The sequence below is a fragment of the Haliotis asinina genome, chromosome 1 (genome assembly GCF_037392515.1).
Source record: "Haliotis asinina isolate JCU_RB_2024 chromosome 1, JCU_Hal_asi_v2, whole genome shotgun sequence".
NCBI lineage: Eukaryota > Metazoa > Mollusca > Gastropoda > Lepetellida > Haliotidae > Haliotis > Haliotis asinina.
In genome coordinates this window covers 71,452,551-71,478,021 of record NC_090280.1, presented here as the reverse complement: position 1 = coordinate 71,478,021, position 25,471 = coordinate 71,452,551, and the positions used below count along the sequence as shown (strand labels likewise).

Here is a 25,471-nt window from a genome sequence, read left to right as displayed (position 1 = left end):
CAGGGAATATGCACTTTACCTAAAATTTTCAAGAATTGTACATATTCCCTGGTTTTAGAAAAGGTATTTTAGGCATATTTTCAGAAACTGTTCGAAAGTTTAAATGCTTAGCTTATCATTGTAGCACCTCTGGTTTTTGATAGAATGATTGAATTAAAAGTATTAACCAGAAACTGTTTTTGAAGAAAACATAATATAACATAGTGTAACGTAAAATGAAACAGAAACATTTTCAAAGTAAACAAGATCTTCAGGTATTTTTTATTATTTTCACATGTAACAGAAGAATGACTCCTTGGTCAAAACTTTCGCCTTAAACATGTACAGCAGTTGTTTGGCATTTCTTTAACCCAGCACTGTTACAACAGACAAATACTTGACCACAAGACTTAGACTGAACAGTTTACCAAAGTGAAATGTTTTTATGCTTGGCAACATCATCAACACTGTATAGGGCACTTTTGACTGAATACTTGTTCATTGTTGGCTAACTCAATTATTTTTTAAAGAATGGTGAATAGCATTTAAATAGTTGCCAGATGTACTGGCTTGGATGACCAGTGAGACTATTATACCACTGTGAAAACCCTGAAACAAAGTCACTTGACCAGTTGAGAACCTGCTGCCAGTCATAACGATATATACATTGTTTCCATATTAGACTCGCCAAAGATACATGACATTGAGCTGGTTTCCTTGTCAACTGCAAATGGTCAGCATATAGTTCTTCTATGTGGATATTGATGTATACATCATTAGTGAAATTAATTAGTGAAATGCCTATGGACTTACATGTTCATTAACACTTGCTAGAATAATTTTCATGAATTTAGTTTTGATCGAATTGCTTTCAAAACTTATCAAGAGTTAATCTTGTTTACTTGTAACTTTATTGTGAAGCATAACTGACAAATGGTCATTTCCACAGTCATTCGTATAAGAAGACAATCAGATTAGCGTTCTATACTTACAACTGTGATCTTCTTTAATGAAGTTTTTATAAGAACACATATGCATTTCTTAGATGAGAGTTATCCGCCTTACAAAAATAAATTTATATGTTTATTAAGGCATTTTTTGCAACAAATGAAGATTTCATTCCTAAGAGTCAATATGAACCTTCACTGTGTGATCAGAGATTTTAACATAACAATAAACTTAAACCTCTGTAACAATTTGTTTGTGAAGAGGTCAGTGTTTTAAGAAAATACATGTATGTTGACATTTGTATTTACTTGGAGTAGGAGTTAATCAACAGACAGACAGACAGAAATTTGTGCAATATTTCAGGCCATGTGACCCATAGTACAGTTGTTAGATTCTTTACATTGCACAATCACGTGGAAATATAAATACACATGTATATATTGCTGTCTAATTTCAAATATCTTTTTAGGAATATTGAAACAGATATTATATTCATATTTCATAAGGTTAACAGGTAATGTTTACAAACATTTTCTTTCTAAGATTTGTAACATTAAAATTGTGTAGCAATATTTGGAATTTACAGAAAGCTCTCCTTAAAGTTCTATCCTGTAGTTTGGATACATATTTTTCAGAAATAAGTAGTGATGTTATATGTTACCATGAATTTTGCCAACGTGTCAGGTATAGTGGCCTGTTCAAGACAACAGTTGTATCTCTGCACTCGAATACACTGAAGCATGATGATTTGCACTCTCTTTCATATAACCTCACATATTTCAGAAGATTGATGCAGAATTGTAAAGCTTACCATGTCAGTATCTTTTTAACAGCATTTGCCAGCCATTGAATCTGATCTTGAGAGATTTGGTGGCCGAGTTGCAACTGATGTGTTTGACCTTCACCTGCAATGTGACAAGGAGCTTCCACACTTGGAGCAGTTTGATGCTTGGGGTAGACGAGTAGACCGACTCATCACATCCCCATCATGGAAGGCCATGCATGACATTTCGGCCGAGGAAGGCCTTGTTGCCATAGCATATGAGAGGGAGTATGGAGAATGGAGGTAAGACAGCATGATAAAAGCTCTGTACAGTGTTGCCCACAGTCTCTTGGTAGTTTCAAATATGTGAAAAGTTTCAGTTGTAACACGCATAATTGGAGATCTTGGTAATTACAGATGTATAGTAATGCCAGGGAACGTTGTTCTGTAAGAGATCCTTGAAGATCCAGAGTAGAAAAGGTCTTCAGCAACCCATGCTTGCCACAAAAGGTGGCTATGCTTGTCTTAAGAGGTGACTAACATGATCTGGTGGTTAGCCTCACTGACTTGGTTGACACATATCGTTGCTCATGCTGTTGATCACTGGATTGTCTGGTCCAAATTTGATTATTTGCAGACTGCCACCATATAGCTGGAATATTGCTGAATGCAGCGTAAAACTAAACTCACTCACTCCTCTGCTAGAGCTGTCATTGTTGCTGCATTACTGTGAACATAGCACAAGTCAACAGGTTGCATTATGTAATATAATATATTAATACAATACCATCCATACATACTATAAATTTAATTTAGTGATAGCTCAAGACTTCTATAAAGATCGTGTGATTGTAGTCCTCAGTGATGAGTAACATTTGAGGGCTAATTTGTTTCTGTGCCAGTTCTCCATGCGTATATTTATATGAATTGAAATATGCAACATCGACACAAAAAGCAGCACTTTTTTCCTGAATGTCCACGGGCTGTGGCCGCCGTAATCAGGTTGTCAGAACTGTATACATGTTGATGGTGTTCATTCAAATTCATAGTCTCAAAGACAAGTATGCAATGGCAAATGTATTGACAAATATTTTTCATTTTGACATAGACAATACACAGTCCCTGTGGATAAATTAGTAGATTTTACTGGCAGATTACTACTGATATGTAGATCAGAACTGAGAGATACTATATACGGGTAACAGCAACTCAAGACCACAGTAGCTATCATGAGGTGGTATCAGTCCCACAATATGTTGCACTTGCCTCATGTACAACTGATCAAAAGGATGTGTATTCTCTGAAACATGCCTGCTGTGTATCTCAAGACAATAGTAGCCCAGGAACTTCTCATCCCTATTCTCTCAAGAAGTATGTGGGGGGGATGGGTAAAAATTCCAGAAAGAAATAAAATCATAAATTAAGTTGGCCCTTGAATAATCATCTGCAGTGGAATCTGTCAAATGTGGACTCTGTGCAACTCCAAAATCCAGACTCCTGTCTGAGTCCCAGCAAAATTGTTCTAAATTTATCACTAAAGCTTGCTTTATATTGTGGACTCTCTCAATTATGAACTAGGTACTAAAAAAGTAGTCCTGACAATCGCATTGCTATCAGAATTTTGCTTTGAAATCCAGATGTACACATGTAGTTGACTAATGTACCAGTCCCAACAATCAAATTGCTATAAGAACAATGATTTTTAGCCCAGAAATAGATGACTACAATAACAGTCCGTTGATTAACATCTCCATTACTTCTGTTTGCTTGGGTTAATTAATTAAATAAGTATGACTTAACCCGGTGTCAGTCTGCAGTGTTGTTAATGACATCTGTTTTCACATTCACTTCAAAGTTATGGCAAACCAGCCAGTGACATCCTCCATCATGTTCTCAGCTTGGAAGACATGACGGAAAACAATGTTAGCAGAGGCATGTTACTGAGGCAGAAGCAAACCACGTTAACAGACATTTTCCAGTGAAAGTTTTACTATACTGATTATATGTATATTGTATAAATAAAAGCGAACTAATGTACAAGTCTTCAAGTCGTTGGTTATCCTTAACAAAGGAACGCAACTCATCGTGGTAGTGTCTATGGTAAAGGAAGTACATGGAAAAAAGTTCACACTAGACAGATTCCACTGTACTGTTTGGTTGGCAAATTGATGACTTACGTCAGTAATCACCAGACTATGTGATGTGATGTATTTCTACATGTTCTTTTTTGATATGTTGACATCAGTTGTAAATCTTGAGATTTTATACTACGATTACTGCCCAAACATGGATTTATGTCTTTGATATTTTCTTAGAATTTTACAAAGTGATAACTACTGTATGCTCTCTGATGTTTATAATGTTGCTGGCTGGCATGGTTGCTTCCATGACAAGTCATTTATGATTAACTCATCTATATTTGTACAGAGAAGCTGAAAATAGACATTACGGATGTGGGTGAATTGTATTGTGACAGTATGTGTGTATATTACTGAGATGGTTCTTAGGTGGCAGCATTAACTACAACAGTGTGTTTCAGCCGCCTGTACCAGATGGCCAAGATGTACTTGTACTGCCCCTCAGCTGGGCTATACAGCTGCCCCCTGGCTATGACAGATGGAGCTGCCAAGATCATTGAGGTACATATTGAGGCATTAGTGATTGTTTGATAACTTAGAAGTCATAGATTTCACAATGATCAAAAGTTCAAAAAATTGTCAGCCAACATTTTTTTCCATGAGTGATTCTAATCAGTCTATTGTACTGTACCATACATAGCTTTAATCTTCAGGTTAATACTTAACATCATACATCGTCCTTAGGGTTAGGGATGGGTAACCAAGAGACCCAGGACAGGTGGGTAATAGGTTAGACTTGGGTACCCATCTCAATACCCAGATCAGGTTTTATCATGTGATTGATAAATGAAGAATTGAGTGAATATTTTTCATGTCATAACTTTGTTTACAATGAGATTGTTGTCTCATGCTGGAACTTGTGGACAAAACATGCACAAAAACTCACAAGATATCAACTGTCAACAATTAAGTATGTCAGGTGTAGGATAGGTTGCAAATAGTTACTTGTTTAAATATAAAAGACATCCGCTTCAAATAGAGTCTGAACAGAAGTACCACCCAGTGTTCACATACCTTAGTCAGTAGTATCGTGCTGTCAGTAGTAACGTGCTGCCGTAGAAATGCAAAAAATACTGTGTTCAAAATCTAATACTACCAGTTCACCACCAGACCTATCTATGTGCCAGTTTGGTGAAGAAACTGCACAATTTTGAAGTTATGCTCTGGAAAAGACTAATTTGCATGCATGAAGTCCAAAATAACACTGCCCCCAAAACACGTTGAGGTGGTTAACAATACTGCAATAGGAAGGTGAGTTACTCAATCGTGTATGTTAAAGTAAGCCCAAAGCAGCAATTGTCTCTGAAAGCGTTTTTCGTTGAAAATTTGTGATTAATTTTGACAATAATGATGTCAGCATCAGTTCCTGTCAATGTATCTATATCTTATTAAAACAATATGCATATGAATAAAAAGATGAAAATATTGATAAACGTGAGTGTGAATCTGATGTCAACGTTGTTTTCTGTGTTTGATCCAGTATACTTTTCAAAAGTTAAGAAATAACATGATATCATTACAATGGTTTGCATTGTGTTGTACTTCATTGATTTCTTTCTTACTTTGTTTAATGATATACACTACTAGTATTTATTTCTCCTTATCCTGACTCATGCTAATTGCTTATCTCCTCATCCCTGGCAAAGGTAGTGGAACACCTGAAATCCCTTGACGTTCCCTTCCAAAGAGAAGCGGACGTAAAATACACTCACCTATGTGTAGCCTCCCTTTTCCCGTGCTTGGGTCATGTGACCGACCATGCTTGTAACTCTCTCTCCTTATTGCCCGATGTGGGCGGCTGGAGGCACCTGAGGGTCCCGATACAGCAATAACTTCTTTCTTTGTTTTGGTCTTAAACTAAATTCTGCCCGTATACGGTATTTTGATTTGTATATGTATTATATGTTATCAAATTTGTCATAATTATGTCTTATTAAGCATATATTTCTTCAATTGAGGCTAAGTCATGTCTGCTATGTAGATTGCGGCTGTCGGCGGTTGATGCTCATTTAATTTACCCGACGAGCAAATCCATATGTTGTTCTAATTATTGTAGTAAATTTTATATAGAACTGTCTGATTCAGAATTTACTCTCTATACACAGTCTGTTTACAGACGTGCTGGGGACAAGCAACGTCGGCTTGCATTAGGCATGTCTAAAACAAGTGATTTAAATTTGGGTAATTTGTTAACTACGTCTGCTGAGATTCATTTCAATGAAATGTCTGGCGTTTCTCCCTGGGGTCCGTCCCCTGTATCTCAGAAGAGATCTTCCTCAGAAGCAGGGCCATCTCAACCGAAGAAGTCTAGGTCATCAAAGACGAAATCATCTTCCTTGAAATCATGGCAGAGTCATCATTCTTCAACGCAGGAATCGTTTGGAGAAGAAATCGTCCCTCTACATGAATGACTTATCTTCAATGACCCGCCGTTGATTCTACACAACGAGGTAGATATGAACCAACGCAGTCATCGGACGACATCATCTAGATCTACCCCGACGGCATCTTCTAAACCTCTCAACCCACAGGAATATCGCCAGACAACGCAGAATCGTCAGACAATGCAGACTTCGTCAACAGTAGACAACTTTACAGCTCAACCGTTGCTGCAAGCATTGCAGCAATTCGACCCAGGCGCCTTCATGCAACAGTTTACAACGCAGATGATGAATCTGATGGAGTGGCGTTTAGAAGAGGAGAGACGACTGCACGCATCGTCACCGTTGACTACAGCTCGGCATGAGCACTCACCTAGAGTGGCACTCACGCTGGAGGATGAAGAGGACGTGTATGTTCCCCTCTTCACATCTCAGTCGACAGAGAGATCCAACCATGCCGAGTGAGTGCACTTGCAGGTATGAGGATTCGCACTTGCAAGGATGCACTAGCACTAGTGAGGAGTCACGCTCATGTGAGTGCACTCACACCAGTGAGGATTCCCACTCGCGTGAGTGCACTTGCGGGTTCACTCATCAACACAGAAGGTCTTCGTCACTCTCCCCAGTTCATCAAAGGCGCTGTCGACAATCATCACCCCACTTAGCCGTGGACTCTTATAGGAGGGATCGTCAACATGGAATGAATGTTTCACACTCATGGAGGGATGAAGATAGACATTATCGAGCGTCATCATCAGAGGAAGCCCTATTTTCAGACTCTGAAGTTACATCATTGATCACGAACAGACTTGACTTAGCTTCCCCATCCAAGGACGCTAATGAAGCTAATAGCTATATGATGAAGGATGACAACATTGACACACTTACGTTCCCGCCGATACCTCCGATATCTACGATTCCTGAGATATTATCTACGGCATTTAAGTCAGCAACTAAGTTTCAACAACAACATGTGCCATCGTTCAACGTGCGTTCCCTCTACATCATATGGAGCCATCGTCAGAGCACTGGATGTGAATGAAGCTTATAAGATCATCAGTCCAGCCTGCAAAAAATCTTACAAGGTAGATGACAAGAGGCTTACACAGCTTGACACCACTACAAGGCGTACTTTCTTTGGACTGTCTCGTTCGAGAGCCATCAACGAAACTCTCATTGCAAAGTTCAGTAATCCAGATAATAACTCTACGAAGGAAGAATGACCCTGTCAGCATTGTTAACTCAGAAGAAGGGTCAGCAATTTATGGCCGATCACTTAGCATCTACTACGGCGGGATTGTATTTACTTCTTCGACAAGGTCTCCTGTCTACAGTGTCATGGAGTGAGAACTTTACCAAACCTTTGTATCAAGTTCCATGGTCAGCACCTACTCTCTTTGATGGGAAGATTGAAGAGGTAGCTAGGACGGTTGCTCAAGACTGCAGAGAAGTTATGATGATCAAGTCTATCAACACTCTGACATCAGTACTTAAGCAGACTAATCAAGGTTAAATCCATGTTCTCCACCATTCAAAGAGCAAGAGATAAAAAGTTCATTACGCGTGAAGAGAGGACATCTTCTTTTCATCGCTTTCGTTGAGGAAACAGGCGCCCCCAGACATCCAGCAGTGCATCTAGGGGTGGGAGAAGAGGGCGTTATTGAAGATCAGGTTCGGAACAACTGGAGTCTTCCACCCCCAGCTGTTCCCATACAACCATCTCAAGTGGGTGGATGTCTTCAACTTTAATGGGAAAAATGAAGAATCCTCAAAGACGACTCTGTCATGAGAATTCTGAGAGAGGGTTACAAGATCTCGCTGGGAACCATTCCACTGCTCACAAGAACACCAACTCCTTTTATCTGTGCAACACACCAACTCGACAAGTCGACGCCATAGCAGCATTTATAAAGAGAGGAGCAGTAGAAATTATGGAGCCATAGAGCCTGACGCCCGGGTCTCCAATCTTCCTGGTACCCAAGAATTCCAAAGAGAAATTTCAACTTATATACAACATGAAGATATTCAACAAGAACTTCCTTCAGAAACCAGAGCATTTCAAGATGATACATCTGCCTCAACTAAGACTCCTTATTCGTCCAGAAGATTACCTCACCAGCATCGATTTACAAGATGCATACCTGCACATCCCGAGTTCAGGAAATATCTGCGCTTCCTTTTCAACAGTCAGCACTACCAGTGGAAGGTCCTACCATTTGGAATATCTTCGGCTATTTACACAGGTAACCAAGCCCATAGTCAACTATCTACACCTGTGGGGGTTACGCAGTGCCTTTTATCTGGACGACGGCATACAAGCTCATCAAGAGAAAAGTCAACTCAGACTACAGTTAGATTTCACCATCAGGCTACTAACACAACTGGAGTGGTTAGTAAACCACATGAAGTCGGAGTCAGAACCTCAATGAGATCTCTATTTCCTCAGGATTCATTTCATCACAACATTGAATCAGATTGTTGTCCCAGAGGATCTGTGGGTCAAGATTCAAGACATGATGAAGCAAGCTCTACTCTCTCCCCTAACACTTCTACAATGGCAGTGTCTATTGGGTCTCCTCACGTCAGCACAAGACATGACCAGAAGAGGAAGACTACAGCTGCATCCGTTGCAACGATTCTTGAATCTTCATCTCAACAACAGAGATCACATTCCACTCCCAGACACCCTGAAGCCTCTTTTAGTTTGGTGGACTCACCGATCGAACATTTGCGCAGGGACTTATATGGCGGAGCCAGCATTCAACAACCATCTCTACACAGATGCGTCGATGCAAGGATGGGGAGCCCATCTAGACAACGAAGTAGCAGCAGGGATGTGGACCAAAGGAGAGCAAGCTCTTCATATCAACCAGATGGAGATGAAAGCGGTCATTCATGCAATCCATCACTGGGTGACAGTGTTGAAAGACAAACTACTGATGATACACACAGACAACTCAACAGTGGCCTTTTACATAAACAAATAGGGGTCAACGAGATCGCCATCTCTTCTACACCTGACATTTCAATTCTTCGATCTAGTCGACAGTGTGAATCTCCAAATAAAAGCATGTCACATACCAGGAGCTTGTAACGTTATGGCAGATGCCTTGTCTTGTCCTCTTCGTCCATCACCAACAGAGTGGATGCTGCATCTGGAGGCGTTTCAACTAATCAACCAGATATTCAGATCGCCGCAAATAGACTTATTTGCAACAAGGTTCAACAAACAGACAACAACATTTGTATCACCAGTACCGGATCAGCATCCCATGGGAACGACTAAACGCATTCGCATTTCCCCCCGCCCCAGTGCTGCTACCAAAAGTCACCGGGAAAATAAAACAGACCAAGAGGCTGCAACAGACTTTAGTCGTGCCTTATTGGTCAACACTCATAGCAGAGTTAGGATAACCAGAACTACCAGATTGGAAAAATCTTCTCATTCACCCACACATGAAACAGGCGCACGGAAACCCATCTGTATTCCGATTTCACATGTGGAGCATATTAAAAACTGTTTAAAACACTCAACAGAGGATACTCGGCGAGAGCAGTGAAAGCAGTTACCTTAGCCTTACGGAAATCCACTCACACCCTTTATGATGACAAATGGAAGCAGTTTGAGACATACGCTAAGAAGAAAGGTTTCACGGTGATGAAGGCTACATATCCGCAGATAGAAGAATATCTATGTCACCTACGACAGTCCAGAGGTCTGAAAGGTTCTACATTATCTACATAATTGGCAGCTCTCAGCTCAGTCGTCACCATGGAAACAAGGAACCAAGTACCGGAGTTACTTGTCTTACTATGCTCTTTCAAGTCGGAAGATCAACAGCGTAGATTTAGAGCTCCAGCATAGGATCTAAACATCGTACTTCAACATTTCACAAGTGAGGCATACGAACCGCTTGATTGGACCTCAATCGAACATTTAACTCAGAAGACGCTGTTTTTAGTTGCCTTGTTACAGCTGCACGAATGTCAGAAATTCATGCTGTAGACTTTAACCGCACAAGTTTTGATGTAAATAATCAACAGACAGCCCATCTGGGTTTACAATGGGATTATATTGCAGAAAGTGAATTGCCAGGTCAATATTTTTCCTGTCAGTTGTTGGAACGGCAGTTGTTTGTATCTCTTTGTTTCTTATTGAGGGATGTTTGTCCAGATCTTTCCATGTCAATGCCGTATTTACTCCATTGTAACTTAGCTGCACTGGGCACAAAATGCATTTTGACTTAGTGACTGATGGTCGGATTCAAAATATTTCCAGATGCTGCTCTCAGTCTCGGACAAGACTGGATTGTGAGTGAGTGAGTGAGTGAGTTAAGATTTAAAGTCGCATCTGTAATATTTCAGCCATATCGTGACTAAATCTAGTTCTAAATATATCCATTATATAAAGAACAGTCAAGTTACTAGATTATCACAATGAGTTGAAACTAGCTCGCACATAGTAGGAAACTATTTGTTGACAATACAGTGTATAAATTGGCGATTGATCGCCAACAACTAGAGACCATAAGGACTTCACAGTGCTTTAGCTACCTGCATGGACCTTAGTTGGATTAACACCATCCCTTCAGCCAATGGCAATTGTAGCAAATGTTACGGAAAGTTAAAAATGACAAACAATCACAGTTACTAATTTATACTACCAGTCATTAAAATACATTTATCCACAGAACATATTAATCAGAATTCATCTGTTTAATCAAAACCCAAAAATTTTGTCAAAAAAAAAACATTAATTAAATGAAAATTAACAATGGTAAAAATATCCTTAAGTGTTTTCACATTGAAATATTTTTCCCTTATGATGGAAAATTCAACAGTCAAGGAAGACATGCTTGACCATGATACAGAGGTTACAAAATGGTGGATCTTCACCTTTTAACAAGTATTTATGAGTATAATATGTATGATCAATGTGACATCGTCAAATGACCTCCTAAAATCTGGACTGGCAAGCCAAGTAGGTGTAACCAAGATAGAGGACTGATTTCTTGAAAGGGAATAACTTGCAATTGTTGTTGAAACAGGTATCAGTATTGGGTAGGAAATTTGGACCCATCTCAGCCCTATAGTCTGCTTGTTGTGAAAACATACAAATGAATTTCACTTTACACAAAAAAGTAAGTGAAATTAAGATAGCAAATCCTCATAATTTTACCTTACCAACTAAATATTTAAATTTCAAAATTTTATTAAAAAGTTGTTCATCAAATGAGCATAGATTCAAAACACTGTAACTGGTTTATATTACAAGATGTTAAACACAGCAGTTGGAACAGTGAAACAAATGCGCCTGCGGTACATTATAAATGTTGGCTTAGACCAACCCTACTTGTTCTCGGTGTTTCATTTAAGGTACATACCCCTTGCAGTACAAACCAATATTAGCAGTTTGAAACTATGATCATTTGTTAAACACCTTTTATCCTGAGTTTAGTAAAATTCTGATATTTTGAATGTCCAGTTGGCAAGGTAAAATTAAGAGGATTTATTCGATATACCTTTTTGTGTAAAGTGAAATTCATCAGTATGTTTTCACAGCAAACTTACAATAATAGCCCTGTACGTATCCAACAAAGAGTTGCCTCACAACAGCTGGAGGTGTTCCCATTATAGGGGAGATAGTCTCAATGAGCGTTTTTTGCTTTGTTAGGACTATCTTGTGTACTTGTGAATTAGTGGATTCTTATTATATTATCTTTGATAAGTCACTGATAGTGTTACTGTTTGGGCTGTGATATTGAAAATAGTAAACTAGTATCAGCTTACTTGATCAATGTCAGTATGACTCACCAGTTCTTTGAATTGGTGTAAACATAATACAGACACACGGGTTACTGACATTGGTGGAGGTGTTGTACATGTGACTTTGATCTTCAGTGTTCAGTGTAACAAGGCAGAAAGTGATGTATCATACAGACACACGGGCTACTGACATTGGTGGAGGTGTTGTACATGTGACTTTGATCTTCAGTGTTCAGTGTAACAAGGCAGAAAGTGATGTATCATACAGACACACGGGCTACTGACATTGGTGGAGGTGTTGTACATGTGACTTTGATCTTCAGTGTTCAGTGTAACAAGGCAGAAAGTGATGTATCATACAGACACACGGGCTACTGACATTGGTGGAGGTGTTGTACATGTGACTTTGATCTTCAGTGTTCAGTGTAACAAGGCAGAAAGTGATGTATCATACAGACACACGGGCTACTGACATTGGTGGAGGTGTTGTACATGTGACTTTGATCTTCAGTGTTCAGTGTAACAAGGCAGAAAGTGATGTATCATACAGACACACGGGCTACTGACATTGGTGGAGGTGTTGTACATGTGACTTTGATCTTCAGTGTTCAGTGTAACAAGGCAGAAAGTGATGTATCATACAGACACACGGGCTACTGACATTGGTGGAGGTGTTGTACATGTGACTTTGATCTTCAGTGTTCAGTGTAACAAGGCAGAAAGTGATGTATCATACAGACACACGGGCTACTGACATTTGTGGAGGTGTTGTACATGTGACTTTGATCTTCAGTGTTCAGTGTAACAAGGCAGAAAGTGATGTATCATACAGACACACGGGTTACTGACATTGGTGGAGGTGTTGTACATGTGACTTTGATCTTCAGTGTTCAGTGTAACAAGGCAGAAAGTGATGTATCATACAGACACACGGGCTACTGACATTGGTGGAGGTGTTGTACATGTGACTTTGATCTTCAGTGTTCAGTGTAACAAGGCAGAAAGTGATGTATCACCCACTGTGACTTTAATGATCACAATCTATATCAGAATGTGATTAAACCAGTCAAGTCAAGTCAAGGTAAGACAGATTTCACTGTCACCTTTTGTTTCTTTCAGACTGTGAAGGATCAGCATCCCTGGTTGATGGAAAGAGCATATGGGCGACTGACCACCCGAAATCCAAATGAATTCTGGACATCAGGACAGTGGATGACAGAGAGAAAAGGAGGCTCTGATGTTGGTAGGTGTCTCATTCATAATTCTATATGACAGTGCTGTTGGTAGGTGTCTCATTCATTATATTGCAGATGGCTGCAGTATGTTGCTGGGTGTCTCATTCATTATACCACAGATAGCTGTAATATGTTGCTGTCTGTCTCATTCATTTTACTTCAGATGACTACAGTGTTGCTGGCTGTCTCATTATATTGCAGATGACAACAATGTTGCTGGATGTTTCATATTGCAGATAACTACAATGTTGCTGGGTGTCTCATTCATTTTACTGCAGATGACAACAATGTTGCTGGATGTTTCATATTGCAGATAACTACAATGTTGCTGGGTGTCTCATTCATTTTACTGCAGATGACAACAATGTTGCTGGATGTTTCATATTGCAGATAACTACAATGTTGCTGGGTGTCTCATTCATTTTACTGCAGATGACAACAATGTTGCTGGATGTTTCATATTGCAGATAACTACAATGTTGCTGGGTGTCTCATTCATTTTACTGCAGATGACTACAATGTTGCTGGCTGTCTGATTATATTGCAAATGACTAGAATGTTGCTGGGTGTCTCATTCATTTTACTGCAGATGACTACAGTATTGTTGGGTGTCTCATTCATTTTACTGCAGATGACTAGAATGTTGCTGGGTGTCTCATTCATTTTACTGCAGATGACTACAGTATTGTTGGGTGTCTCATTCATTTTGTTATAGAGAGCTGCAGTGTTGGTTGGTGTAATAACTAGATTGGTGTTAATAGTTAATTGTTGCTCTTCAGCTCGTGGCACAGAGACACTAGCCGTGCCACACGATGATGGCAGCTACACACTCCATGGTTACAAGTGGTTCTCCTCTGCAACAGATGCTGATATTACCTTTACTCTGGCTCGGTGCGTAGATCAGAGTGGCAACACAGTTCAAGTAAGTGAACACTTTCAGTACCTATTTATGTAGATGTTGAAAATACCGCTGTGACCTATAGACTGCTCTGCTGGGATGAGTGATTGTTGTTTTACACCTAAGTATAGTATGGACCAAGGTGACCTACGTGTTTGTTCCACTCCTGGTAAGACCCTTTTGAATATCACTTCAGGAGTATCTCTGTACTAGCTGTCTGTACTGTGTCAGTCCCCACTGTATTGTGTGGCCAAATCTGTGGTCAGTTATCAGAAATTCTGTCACCAATTTTTAATTTTTCTGCAGACTTATAATTATGTTAACTCCTTGTTCATAACCTGTGTGACTCAGGCAGGCATTTTCCTTTTAAACTGATTCCTGGTTAAATGGCTCATTAAGTGATGATCGCAGTTTTAAACATCATAAGTACTGCTGCAGACATCTTTTCACTTGAACATGAAATCAGGATACTGATTCCATTTAATCGTTTCTCAAAATGTAAAAGGTTCAAGAGATTGTTTGGAAAAATATTTTCCAATTTCCCAGTAACACAGAAACCCTTTCCTACTTAGAAAGAGATTGAAGTCAGTGCCCCTGTACTCCCATGTTCTCTTGTGGCTTTTCCCCTCAAGTGGAGCACAAGGTGGTGCATGGTGAAGATGTACCCCTCCTTATTCATTCATTGCTAACATTTCTCAATCTTTTGCTGGTGTTTTTGTGGATCTGCAAGCTCACTCCTCCATTCAACCACAAGGTTTAGGAAGGATTCCCACCCCTTCCAATTTATGGTCTTTTCCACTGCCTTTTTGGGGGCACTCACTTCAATCTGTGTAGCATGACAGTGTATTGCATTAATTAAACCTTTCCTTTTAAGTTGAATTGCTTTAGTGTATATAACCAATTTACAGAAAAATGCAGAATCATTGTTTACTTCCCTGTCATTTTTTTCTGAAAGATAAGTACATGTCTGTACAAAATAGACATTTCATAAATATATTCCCCATTGTGGAATGGTTGTTGCTGTTACTTGTGACATGAAGGGCATGTATATGTTAAAGGGTACACAAGGCTTGTCTCTCTTCTATCTGGAGCTCAGAGATGACAATGGAGTGCTCAATAACATTCGGCCTCAGAGACTGAAGAACAAACTGGGAACAAGACAGGTGCCAACTGCTGAACTTCTGCTTGATGGTACACGTGCTGCTAAGGTAGGTATTCTGACCAGAAAACAAGTTTCATTCAAAACAATATAAGGCACATTCACTGTCAGGATAGACACATTCACTTCCAGGACAGGCACATTCACTGCTGGGATAGACACATTCACTTCCAGGACAGGCACATTCACTGCTGGGATAGACACATTCACTTCCAGGATAGGCACATTCACTGCTGGGGTAGACACATTCACTTCCAGGACAGGCACATTCACTGCTGGGATAGACACATTCACTTCCAGGATAGGCACATTCACTGCTGGGATAGACACATTCACTTCCAGGATAGGCATATTTACTGCTGGGATAGACGCATTCACTTCCAGAACAGGCACTTTTACTGCTGGGATAGACACATTCACATCCAGAACAGGCACATTCACTGCTGGGATAGACACATTCACTTCCAGCACAGGCACATTCACTGCTGGGATAGACACATGGACTGCCAGGACTGGCACATTCACTGCTGGGATAGACACATTCTCTCCCATGTTATTCAGGTGTGCTACAAAATGTAACCAACTGATTAATTCATTATTTGCATGATTTCATTGGTATTATTAACCTTAGACATCCACACAAACATTTTTGCATTGCCAGACACTATGTTGTCAACATTTTTTAGAATAATTAAAGCAGTGTTTTGTTTTGTGTGTGTAGGTTTCTGCTGAAGGTCGTGGTGTGGCCTCCATCGCTGGCATGCTGACGCTGACTAGAATCCACAACGCTATGTCTGCGGCAGGCAGCATGAGACGGTCAGTGGCTCCCATAGTTATGAGGATACAAGACCACCGTGTATAATATTATCACTTGCTGTAGACTTGTCGCTTACACCAAAAACTGACTCTCTATGCTAAATGAACATTAATGACATGCAAACGTTCAATAATCTGCAAATTGAATTTCTGTACGTTTCCAATCTATGCAGCAAGAGATCTTTACAAATCAAAATGCATTAAAAGTCAGGGGTTGTCATCTGTTTGCATGAGTACATACAGTTGTTCAATGGCAACCTATTCCACTGCTTCACCTAGGTAAACCAGTGGAAACTGAAAGTGAACTTTGACTGTTTTGTATTGCCAACATTGATGTGGGTTGTATAATCACTTTACTCTTGCAACACCATGTGCTTCAGACTTTATCTGTAATCATTTGTAATTGCCATTCGCTATATTTACCAGATATGAATCATGTTGCTTTCATTCGTGATGAAGGTATTAACTGTGAAAAACTGAATGTAAGCAGCAGGTAATGGGCGAGCTGAAGCATCTGAAAGATAGTCCAGAGACGTATTTGCTTTTCAGAGTAAGTGGGTAAATCTATTTTGTCAGTAACCGGTAACTGGGGAATGTTTAATGATTAATACCGAGTAATCTCAAACGCAGACAACTGAAAGCATCTTCTTTGTTGCCAGGAATTCTAGGTATACATCGTGGGCACATTGCTCGAACACCAAAAAAGAGTGTTATTAGTGGGAAGCAACCAGAATGAGTGCATTCCTGATTGTTGCATTTGTGCAGCAATAAAAGCTACAGGAAACAATTTTAGCCTCTGACAGACAATTTAGTCTGACAATTTAGACAACTATTTTGAATCGTCTGTTTTGTGCTGTTTCTAATTTTTAAACTCGACTTTTGTGAAGCATTTGTGAAACCATATCATAAAATATTCAAATTTGCTTGTTCATTTTACTTGCCTTTTCATGGCTTCTGCATGTTGCAGGATCATCAACCTCGCCCGAGACTACAGCACACGCAGACATGCCTTTGGAAACCATATCAAAAACTACCCTTTGCATGTTCAGACTCTTGCACGACTAGAGGTGACTATTTGAACACACTGTTGTGTCGTACAGGTGCAGTAAAACATGCAGTTGAAGCCTGGCTTACATGGATGTCATACTTGCTGTTGAAGCATGTGTGATAAAGGTGCAGTAAGACATGCCATTGTCATCTTGCTTACATGGTTGTCAAACAGGTGCAGTAAAACATGCTGTTGAAGCATATGTGATACAGGTGCAGTAAAACATGCCGTTGTCATCTTGTTTACATGGTTGTGAAACAAGTACAGGGAAACATGGTGTTGTTATCTGGCTTATGTGGGTGTTAGACAGGTACAGTAAAAAACATGCTGTTGTAGCCTGGCTTATGTGGGTGTAATACAGGTGCAGTAAAACATGCTGTTGTAGCCTGGCTTATGTGGGTGTAATACAGGTGCAGTAAAACATGGTGTTGTAGCCTGGCTTATGTGGGTGTAATACAGGTGCAGTAAAACATGGTGTTGTAGCCTGGCTTATGTGTGTGATACAGGTGCAGTAAAACAAGCTGTTGTAGCCTGGCTTATGTGGGTGTAATATAGGTGCAGTAAAACATGCTGTTGTAGCCTGGCTTATGTGTGTGATACAGGTGCAGTAAAACATGCAGCTGTAGCCTGGCTTATGTGTGTGATACAGGTGCAGTAAAACATGCTGTTGAAGCCTGGCTTATGTGTGTGATACAGGTGCAGTAAAACATGCTGTTGAAGCCTGGCTTATGTGTGTGATACAGGTGCAGTAAAACATGCAGCTGTAGCCTGGCTTATGTGTGTGATACAGGTGCAGTAAAACATGCTGTTGAAGCCTGGCTTATGTGTGTGATACAGGTGCAGTAAAACATGGTGTTGAAGCCTGACTTATGTGTGTGATACAGGTGCAGTAAAACATGCTGTTGAAGCCTGGCTTATGTGTGTGATACAGGTGCAGTAAAACATGGTGTTGAAGCCTGACTTATGTGTGTGATACAGGTGCAGTAAAACATGCAGCTGTAGCCTGGCTTATGTGTGTGATACAGGTGCAGTAAAACATGGTGTTGTATCCTGGCTTATGTTGTCATACGGTTGCAGTAAAACATGCTATTATAGTCTGGCTACATACATGACGAGTAGGTGCAGTAAGAATATATTTTTTATCTCACCAGGTTGAGGCCCGTGCAGCCACTTTATTCACATTGGAGGTATCTCGACTCCTAGGGCGGGATGATGTTGGCATTGCCACTGATGGTGAAGCCCAGTTGCTGAGACTTTTGACTCCCCTGGCTAAACTGTACACAGGAAAACAGGTGAGTGAAGTCATAACTTTCACCCACCGACACAGTCGGTGATATGCATTACACAGTAAAACTTATGTGTCATTTCTCTAAGGAATTTAAACCCGATCTGTGGTTCAGTTTATGAACTAAATTCACAGCAAGCTGTTATGGTGAGAGCATCAATATGGACAGGTAAAGTAATGTAGAAGATACTACTATTTTTTAAAGCTTTCTAAAATAATATTAATATGTTTAGGCTGCCTATACATACTTTGGTCCTGTGAAATTTTATGCGTTCGTGATATGTGTCATAGTATACGCCATTACATTGATCTATTTCATTATCTGATCATTGTTATTGTAGAGAATGAAACCAATATCAGTAATACTTCACCAAACATACACGTATTACATACATTCATGAATGTTTGGTTTTATGATGTATGGTGTCATGTGTCATGTGTCATGTGTATGTCTTATTGGAGTTTTGCAGTACATCTGAAGATTGTGCATGGGCCTATTGCCTGATAGCATGTGCACTAATGCTGATGTTCCGTGTACATATTAAACATGCTGCTGTAATCCGAGTCAGCCTCAGCAACATGTCACTTAACTCTTTGGTTCACAACAGCAGCCTGAAGTTCTAATGGGTAATGAGTGTAATGTCTATGGGTGTGGGGATGTCTTGCAGGCCATGTCCGTCGTATCTGAGGGGCTGGAGTGTTTTGGAGGCCAAGGATACATTGAGGACACAGGTCTTCCCGGGATTTTGCGAGATGCTCAGGTATATATGTTCACTGATTGTGTAAGGATTCAAATAAACTAAAAGATATTGTTGGAAGTCTGTAAAAACATCCCTTCTCACTTGCATAACATGACACAAAGTACCTTTCTATCTTACATGTCCACAGATAATTTCTACTTTACTCAAGAAAACAATATTACTTTGTGTAGGTACTGTCTATTTGGGAGGGCACAACCAATATCCTGTCTCTTGACGTGCTGCGAGCTATCACTAAGTCTGGAGGCTCTGCTCTAAAAGTGTACCATGAGGACATCCAGACAAGGCTCGCAAAGGCCAGGGTTAATGAGGCTCTCAAGTCTGCTGTGGAAAGAGTGAGCGAAGCCTCGGGGAACACCATCACTTTTGCTGGAAAACACTCTGACCTACTGGAGTTAGCAGCAAGAGATTTTGCCTACAGTCTGTCCAGAACATTCATGGGTAAGCTGTTACATTGATGGGTAAGTTGTTGGGTGGGGATGCACATCTGAGTGCACTTTCCCGTGAGCTAGAAAGACATTTTAATTTCAAGTTATATATAAAGACTCTGGTTACAGCTTTTGAGACATTTAGTTGAAGGTGGTTCTCTCTTAGCAGACAGACAGATATTTTATTTAAGTCTCACCTCACAGCTGACACATATATTAACATACTTATAAAATATAACAGTAAGCACCATTTATCATTATCACAGAGACCTAAGAAGCTGGGGTAGCTAAAACAGACATTTTCCTACAAACTTTCACGCCAATCATCATGCATAGGGCAGTAGAACAGAACATGTCTTTCATCAACACTCTCACTACACTGAAAACATACCCGCTCATTCACATTCGAATATCTGACTGTTTCCAAATGCAGAAGAGTAGTACCTGATCTGAATTTGGAGAAGGCAGAGTGGTAAGAACGGGGCATACTCGTACTCACGTAACTTTGTAAGAATTACAGATGCAATTCAGTTTTGATATATAGTGAATGCTAGGAATGTATTCTGCTACCATGATGAATGATGCGTGACTATCCTGTGTATCATCAGGTGCTCTGCTGGTGGAGCATGCTGCAGCTGAGGGTGCCACAGATATGGATATATATGCAGCACAGAGGTAAAAAGTCACTTAGTTCATACATAAACAATAACTCCTATACATGGCTTTATGAAGGTAACATGTCTTATTGTAAAAAACAACTGTTCCTGTGTATACAAGTCTCTTGTACACTTTCGCATCAACTTGTGCATTTTGGTTGTATTCACGCTGTAAATAATCTCCATATTTTCAACAGAAAGTCTCTACACAGTTACATATCCATGGTCAGTTGTACAAGTCAAAGTATGTCGTTGCCTAAGTCTCTCATATCCTAAGGGCATATTGCCTCACTGCTATAGTGTTGAGACAGCATTGTGCATCTTCAGGGTAATGTATACATTTTAATATAGAGGTCTTCAAGGTACTCACAGAACCTGTTAAGTATGAAAAGATTATTAGACATCAGATCCCCATGTGCACCTGGTATGTTTGTGGCAGTGATATTCTAGAGATAGGAAACTCCCAGGACTGACCAGCATTGTTAGTTAGTCTAAGAATCATATCCTTACACTGTGACGTTAGTATTCCTACAGTGTAACTAGTAAGGCTGACACTCAAAGCTAATATAAGAATTAAGGAATCATGAATCTTGAGAAATGGCACTTCAGTTTATAGAGAAAGGTATTTTTGTGTTCGAAATCATCACTCTGGCTGATCTGGTCAGAAGGAATGAAATTACAAAGACCTGAATCCACAGACACTTTGTTCTATAAAGTTTTATGATTTTTAATGATTGGTCTTTGACCAACAAATATTCTGTACTTCCCCTTGATGCATCTGTGTGTTACAATATTCCTTATGGACAATGGCATCTGACTTGTATACATGTTCCTGCAGGTGGTGTGAAGGTGACCTGAGCCCTGTGACGACAGCCCTGAAGGCAGGAGCTTACAGTGGCAGGGCTGTGGATGCAAACTTCCGTTTGGTGTTTGACGGCTACCCTCACCCCAGCCGCTTGTGAAGACTTCCCCACACTGGTATACTGGGACATATGGGGCATGCCCCAGCACAGTAGACATCTCTCAGGAACACATATATAACATAGGATTTGTATTTTGTAAGATCGTATGTTGATTACTAACATGACTGACTGGTTTACATGCTATGTACAATCTACACCTATACAGATCAACCTCAGTTGCCTCAGGCCACTTGGTTTTCTACATTAAAAGCTGCTGTGTATGCCTCATGTTGCGTGATTGAATCAGTGACACAGAACAGACAGCATGTGATGGTGAAGTAAGTTTACTGACATTGTGTGTGATGTCTGACAGCACCACAATACAGCTGCACAACACTACAGCTACCAGCTTCACTGTACCACACGCGGGTACACTGACAACACACTATTACATCAGAATATACAAATACAAAAATAAGAAAAATATTTGTCTGCATATTGTATCTTCAGTGGTACCACCTAATGTGCATAAACATTGTAGACATGGGCAAGGAGCCATCTAGCGCAGACTGAAATACACTGTAGGACTGAGCTGGAGCAACTTTCAGTAGTTATGATATGTATATAGTTTTCAGTATGTATATGATAAGGGTAGTAAAGGAGTCTGAAGAATGGGATTATGACCCACATAGCATTCAGAGTTGGGTCAACTCTGGCAGATATTGGCCCAACATTGGTAAACATTGGTACAATGTTGGGCCAGCATCTGAATGCTATCTGGGGACTTAATGCATGGATGGGTGTAGAGCTGGTCAGTAGTCTGTGGTCAGTAATAAGATACCCCATTTATGCACATTAGTGGCACGCACCAACAGTTCACCTGTCATGTACAAAAATGTCAAATATAGGAGAATATTCATAAAAATAGTCTTTGTGCAGGAAGTATAAACTGTACAAAAAATATTGCAATGTTAGTTTGCACATAGTAAGTTGTGTGAGGTACAGGCAACACAGAGAAGTGGTGGGAAAGTTTGGAAAGTGTACCGCCTGGTGTTGCCAGACACAAGGGAATACAGGTCTTTATAAGGGAATGTTGCTTTCTGCACTTGGGCAAAACAAACATGTCTCTTATCATGTTAATATAGAAGCAGCACAGAAAGATGAAAGCAATTTCTTCGTCTTTCATTTCAGCCGTATAGTTGATGATAAGAAGGTACAGGTACAAAGCTCTGTGTGCTCGGCTGAGGAATGTCAACAAATGTCAAAAGTGACCTTATTTACATTTTGCTCATTAAACTGCCAACATGAAAAAACTGTTTGATGTGCAAACATGACAGGATTTACCAACAAAACTTTGGTATGTTTCTGTGCAATGCAAAACTCTTGGAAGTTGCTGAGATCAGGCATTACATTGCTTCCATCATCAAGAGAAATGTGTCTACACATGAGAAAGCTAGTGCACAAGTACTGAAAGGTACCACTTCTGAAAAAAATGGCAAATAGTACGTGCCAACAAAGTGTTGCAATGATTATTGAATTGTCATAAGCAGCCTTCCTCCTTAGATCATATGTAGATTTCAAGATGGCAGTACAGACAGAAATATCTATTGAAAAAAGTTTTTGATATTTTCTTCTGAATTGAGATAACAAACAATATTGTAAGTGTTAAGGGATTCAACTGTCGAAGTGCCTGTAGTCTGCTTCAACCTACTAGTTAGCACTCCATCCAGGACATCTTGCTAGACTAGAAACCAAGAAGTCAATGACAGTGCATCTGAACTGGCTGGTGATCAAGAACCAAACAACGGCTGGCACAGATGTATGGATGAGGGGAATGTATCCTGTAACATTCATATGCTACCTTACACAATGATCTAGATAAGAAACTTGCCTTCGATTAAAAACATTTCATGAGCTAAAAAAGAAAATCTACATATAGGAATGACTTTCTGAAATAACATCGATAATCACATTCCCAGAATTTCCTAAATGCAAACATTTTTTACCTCAGTTGCCCATGACCTTGTCATGTGTAAGTTAATTAAGGTCATTCAATGACATGTCCGTAAAACTGGAAGTACCAGTATATATGTTTATGAAGTCTTGAACACAGGTGCAACTGTATGGCGGAACAATCAATAGTGCTGGTACTGAAGCTCAAGTTTGAGCTAACACATTAAGCGTGCAGATCCCTGACAGGAAGTAGCTTAAATACCCAGTGATGAGGCCTGTTATGGAGATACATCTGTTCACGGATGGATCTTGCAGTCATGAAGGACTATAGTCTGCTGGCATTACAGAAAGTTCTCTACAAGTGTCATACAGAAGGCATTAGTCTCAGGCTGGTGATAGTAAGATCAGAGTGAGGCACTATAAGGAATCGTTGTAGGGGTATATACAAACCATTGTGTAACAAGATCAGAGCCAGGCCTTCAAGAATGTCTCCACAACACACTAGCATACTCTGCCTCCCTAGATCCCTAGAGTCTCTAGGAGGTCAACTTAAGGTCATACCTACTTGTGTATGTGGACATGATGGTTATTCTCAAAGCAAAGGATATCTACAAGTTTACAAATATACAGGTGTGTCACCACATACCCTTTCACAGTGATCTAATGACTTAGCTTTATCAACCAGTGAGGTATAGACACTGACTGTATTGGAAGGACATGGGGAGAAGGTTGTGCATAGCTTCAAGTCTGTGCCTGGATTCACACTGCTGTATTCCAAGCTTCATCTAGAATATTCACAGTGTACAGTTTTAGAAATGAAAGCATCACATGGCATATTGATGAATAATGAACGCAACCTCAGCTTGTTTCTGTAACGACAAAAATATACTCCTTGAGCAGAAAGTTACTGGTCAAATGATCCTGCCTGACCATATTCTGGTGTCTAGACAAGTAATCAGTGCAGAAACCTTCAGGAGCCCAGGACATATGTACGTGGAGTGCAACTTGGAATGGAACAATGTTACATGATACATGTTTGACTTTCAATGGTCAATACAGGGAGCTCCAAGTACTGGACATCTTCTTTGAAACATCTGCCCAGCTGTTTGGGTCAATGGCTGTTGATGCATATTTCTGTTCTAAGTGACGCAGTACATAATTGTGACATTTTTGTTTGTTCATGGCCAACCACATTCCAGCTACACCAATCAAGCCTAGAGATTGACAACATGAGCACGACTCTATACCTCCGTGACACAATAACAAGCAATCAACCAGATCACCAGGCCTGAAGCAGATGTGTTCAGTTTCCTCAAGGACCAGGCACATTTTGCTTTGGACCACACTCTAACACAGAATAGTCATTGAATGAAGCTGCACATGGGGGTGTGGGAATTCTTCGTAGCCCTTGAACATGCATTTGCATTATGATGTTCAGCTGCCACCATCCTTTGTTGCAATGCTGCCACAGCAACATCCTAGAGTGCTTGTAAAAACATTAAAAACTGCACAGATAGATTAACAAATGGGCATGTTTCATGTACAATAAATATAAGTACAATTGTTGCCATGGACGACAATGGCAGACCAACATACTGGGAATGCTAACAGAATACGCAAAAGTATTTGACTGATGTAGGAGGGATACCATAACACTTGAGTAATGACACAGACCTTTCACCTTCAGTCTACTGAACAATGAACCAAATATACTGATGTTAGGAAAGAGTAACTGCTAAAAGGCACCACTCGGCAAACATATTTTACAGAATGATTTTGAATGTGAATTGAGCTATTGAAACAGCATGACAAATGGACTAACTGATGAAGGAACTCAGTTTGTACACACACATACTATGTACGTATGTAAATAAGCAAACTAATTAAATTTTACATTACACAAAAGCAAAGTTCTGCCTGGCTTCACAGGGTCTTTGGTAAGATACTGATGACAATCTAAAGATAAAACAAGCACATTAATAAGGAAGGACATAATACATCATCAAGGAACCAATTGCTATATGTGGGCTCTGCAACAGTTTGTCTTTCAGAGATTGCAAACGTTGACTTTGATTTATTACTTGTGTTTGATAAAGAGAGCAGCACCACAATGAATCCTGTAGCACATTGTTTTGCTCCAGCACTTGTGTCTGTGTTGAATATCTGGAACTGCTGTGACTTGGGTGACTCCGGACAAAATGTTCAGTCAGCAAATCTTCTGACACTACATTCAGCATTCAGCCAGAGCAGTCTTTTTGTCATGGCATAGGAAGCAGGCTGGGATCTTGTTGAGATGGCGGAAGACATCAAGAGGCTTCCACCAGGGGCACATCCACATTGGCCTCAGTCGACACTTTC

The 25,471-nt window shown here is 40.0% G+C and overlaps 2 protein-coding genes across 6 annotated transcripts in view; one reads left to right on the top strand and one right to left on the bottom strand.

Moving 5' to 3' along the window:
• The window catches only part of LOC137296648 (acyl-CoA dehydrogenase family member 11-like), a 27,355-nt gene extending 5,711 nt beyond the window's left edge, over positions 1–21,644 (top strand). Inside the window, exons 2-13 of the mRNA XM_067828470.1 lie at positions 1,761–1,993; positions 4,230–4,329; positions 13,095–13,218; positions 13,990–14,132; positions 15,167–15,316; positions 15,989–16,083; positions 17,051–17,150; positions 18,283–18,423; positions 19,085–19,177; positions 19,348–19,615; positions 20,211–20,277; positions 21,097–21,644. Coding sequence (XP_067684571.1) covers positions 1,761–1,993; positions 4,230–4,329; positions 13,095–13,218; positions 13,990–14,132; positions 15,167–15,316; positions 15,989–16,083; positions 17,051–17,150; positions 18,283–18,423; positions 19,085–19,177; positions 19,348–19,615; positions 20,211–20,277; positions 21,097–21,220 — 1,638 coding nt within the window. The 3' untranslated portion in view covers positions 21,221–21,644. The remainder of the gene's footprint in view (positions 1–1,760; positions 1,994–4,229; positions 4,330–13,094; positions 13,219–13,989; positions 14,133–15,166; positions 15,317–15,988; positions 16,084–17,050; positions 17,151–18,282; positions 18,424–19,084; positions 19,178–19,347; positions 19,616–20,210; positions 20,278–21,096) is intronic.
• The window catches only part of LOC137296615 (calcium/calmodulin-dependent protein kinase kinase 1-like), a 123,596-nt gene continuing 119,613 nt past the window's right edge, over positions 21,489–25,471 (bottom strand). For 3 of the 5 annotated variants that reach the window (XM_067828435.1, XM_067828458.1, XM_067828450.1), the window contains one exon: positions 25,340–25,471. In XM_067828435.1, the coding sequence (XP_067684536.1) occupies positions 25,420–25,471 (52 nt within the window). In that variant the 3' untranslated portion in view covers positions 25,340–25,419. The other 2 variants (XM_067828443.1, XM_067828427.1) reach the window with 1 other exon arrangement.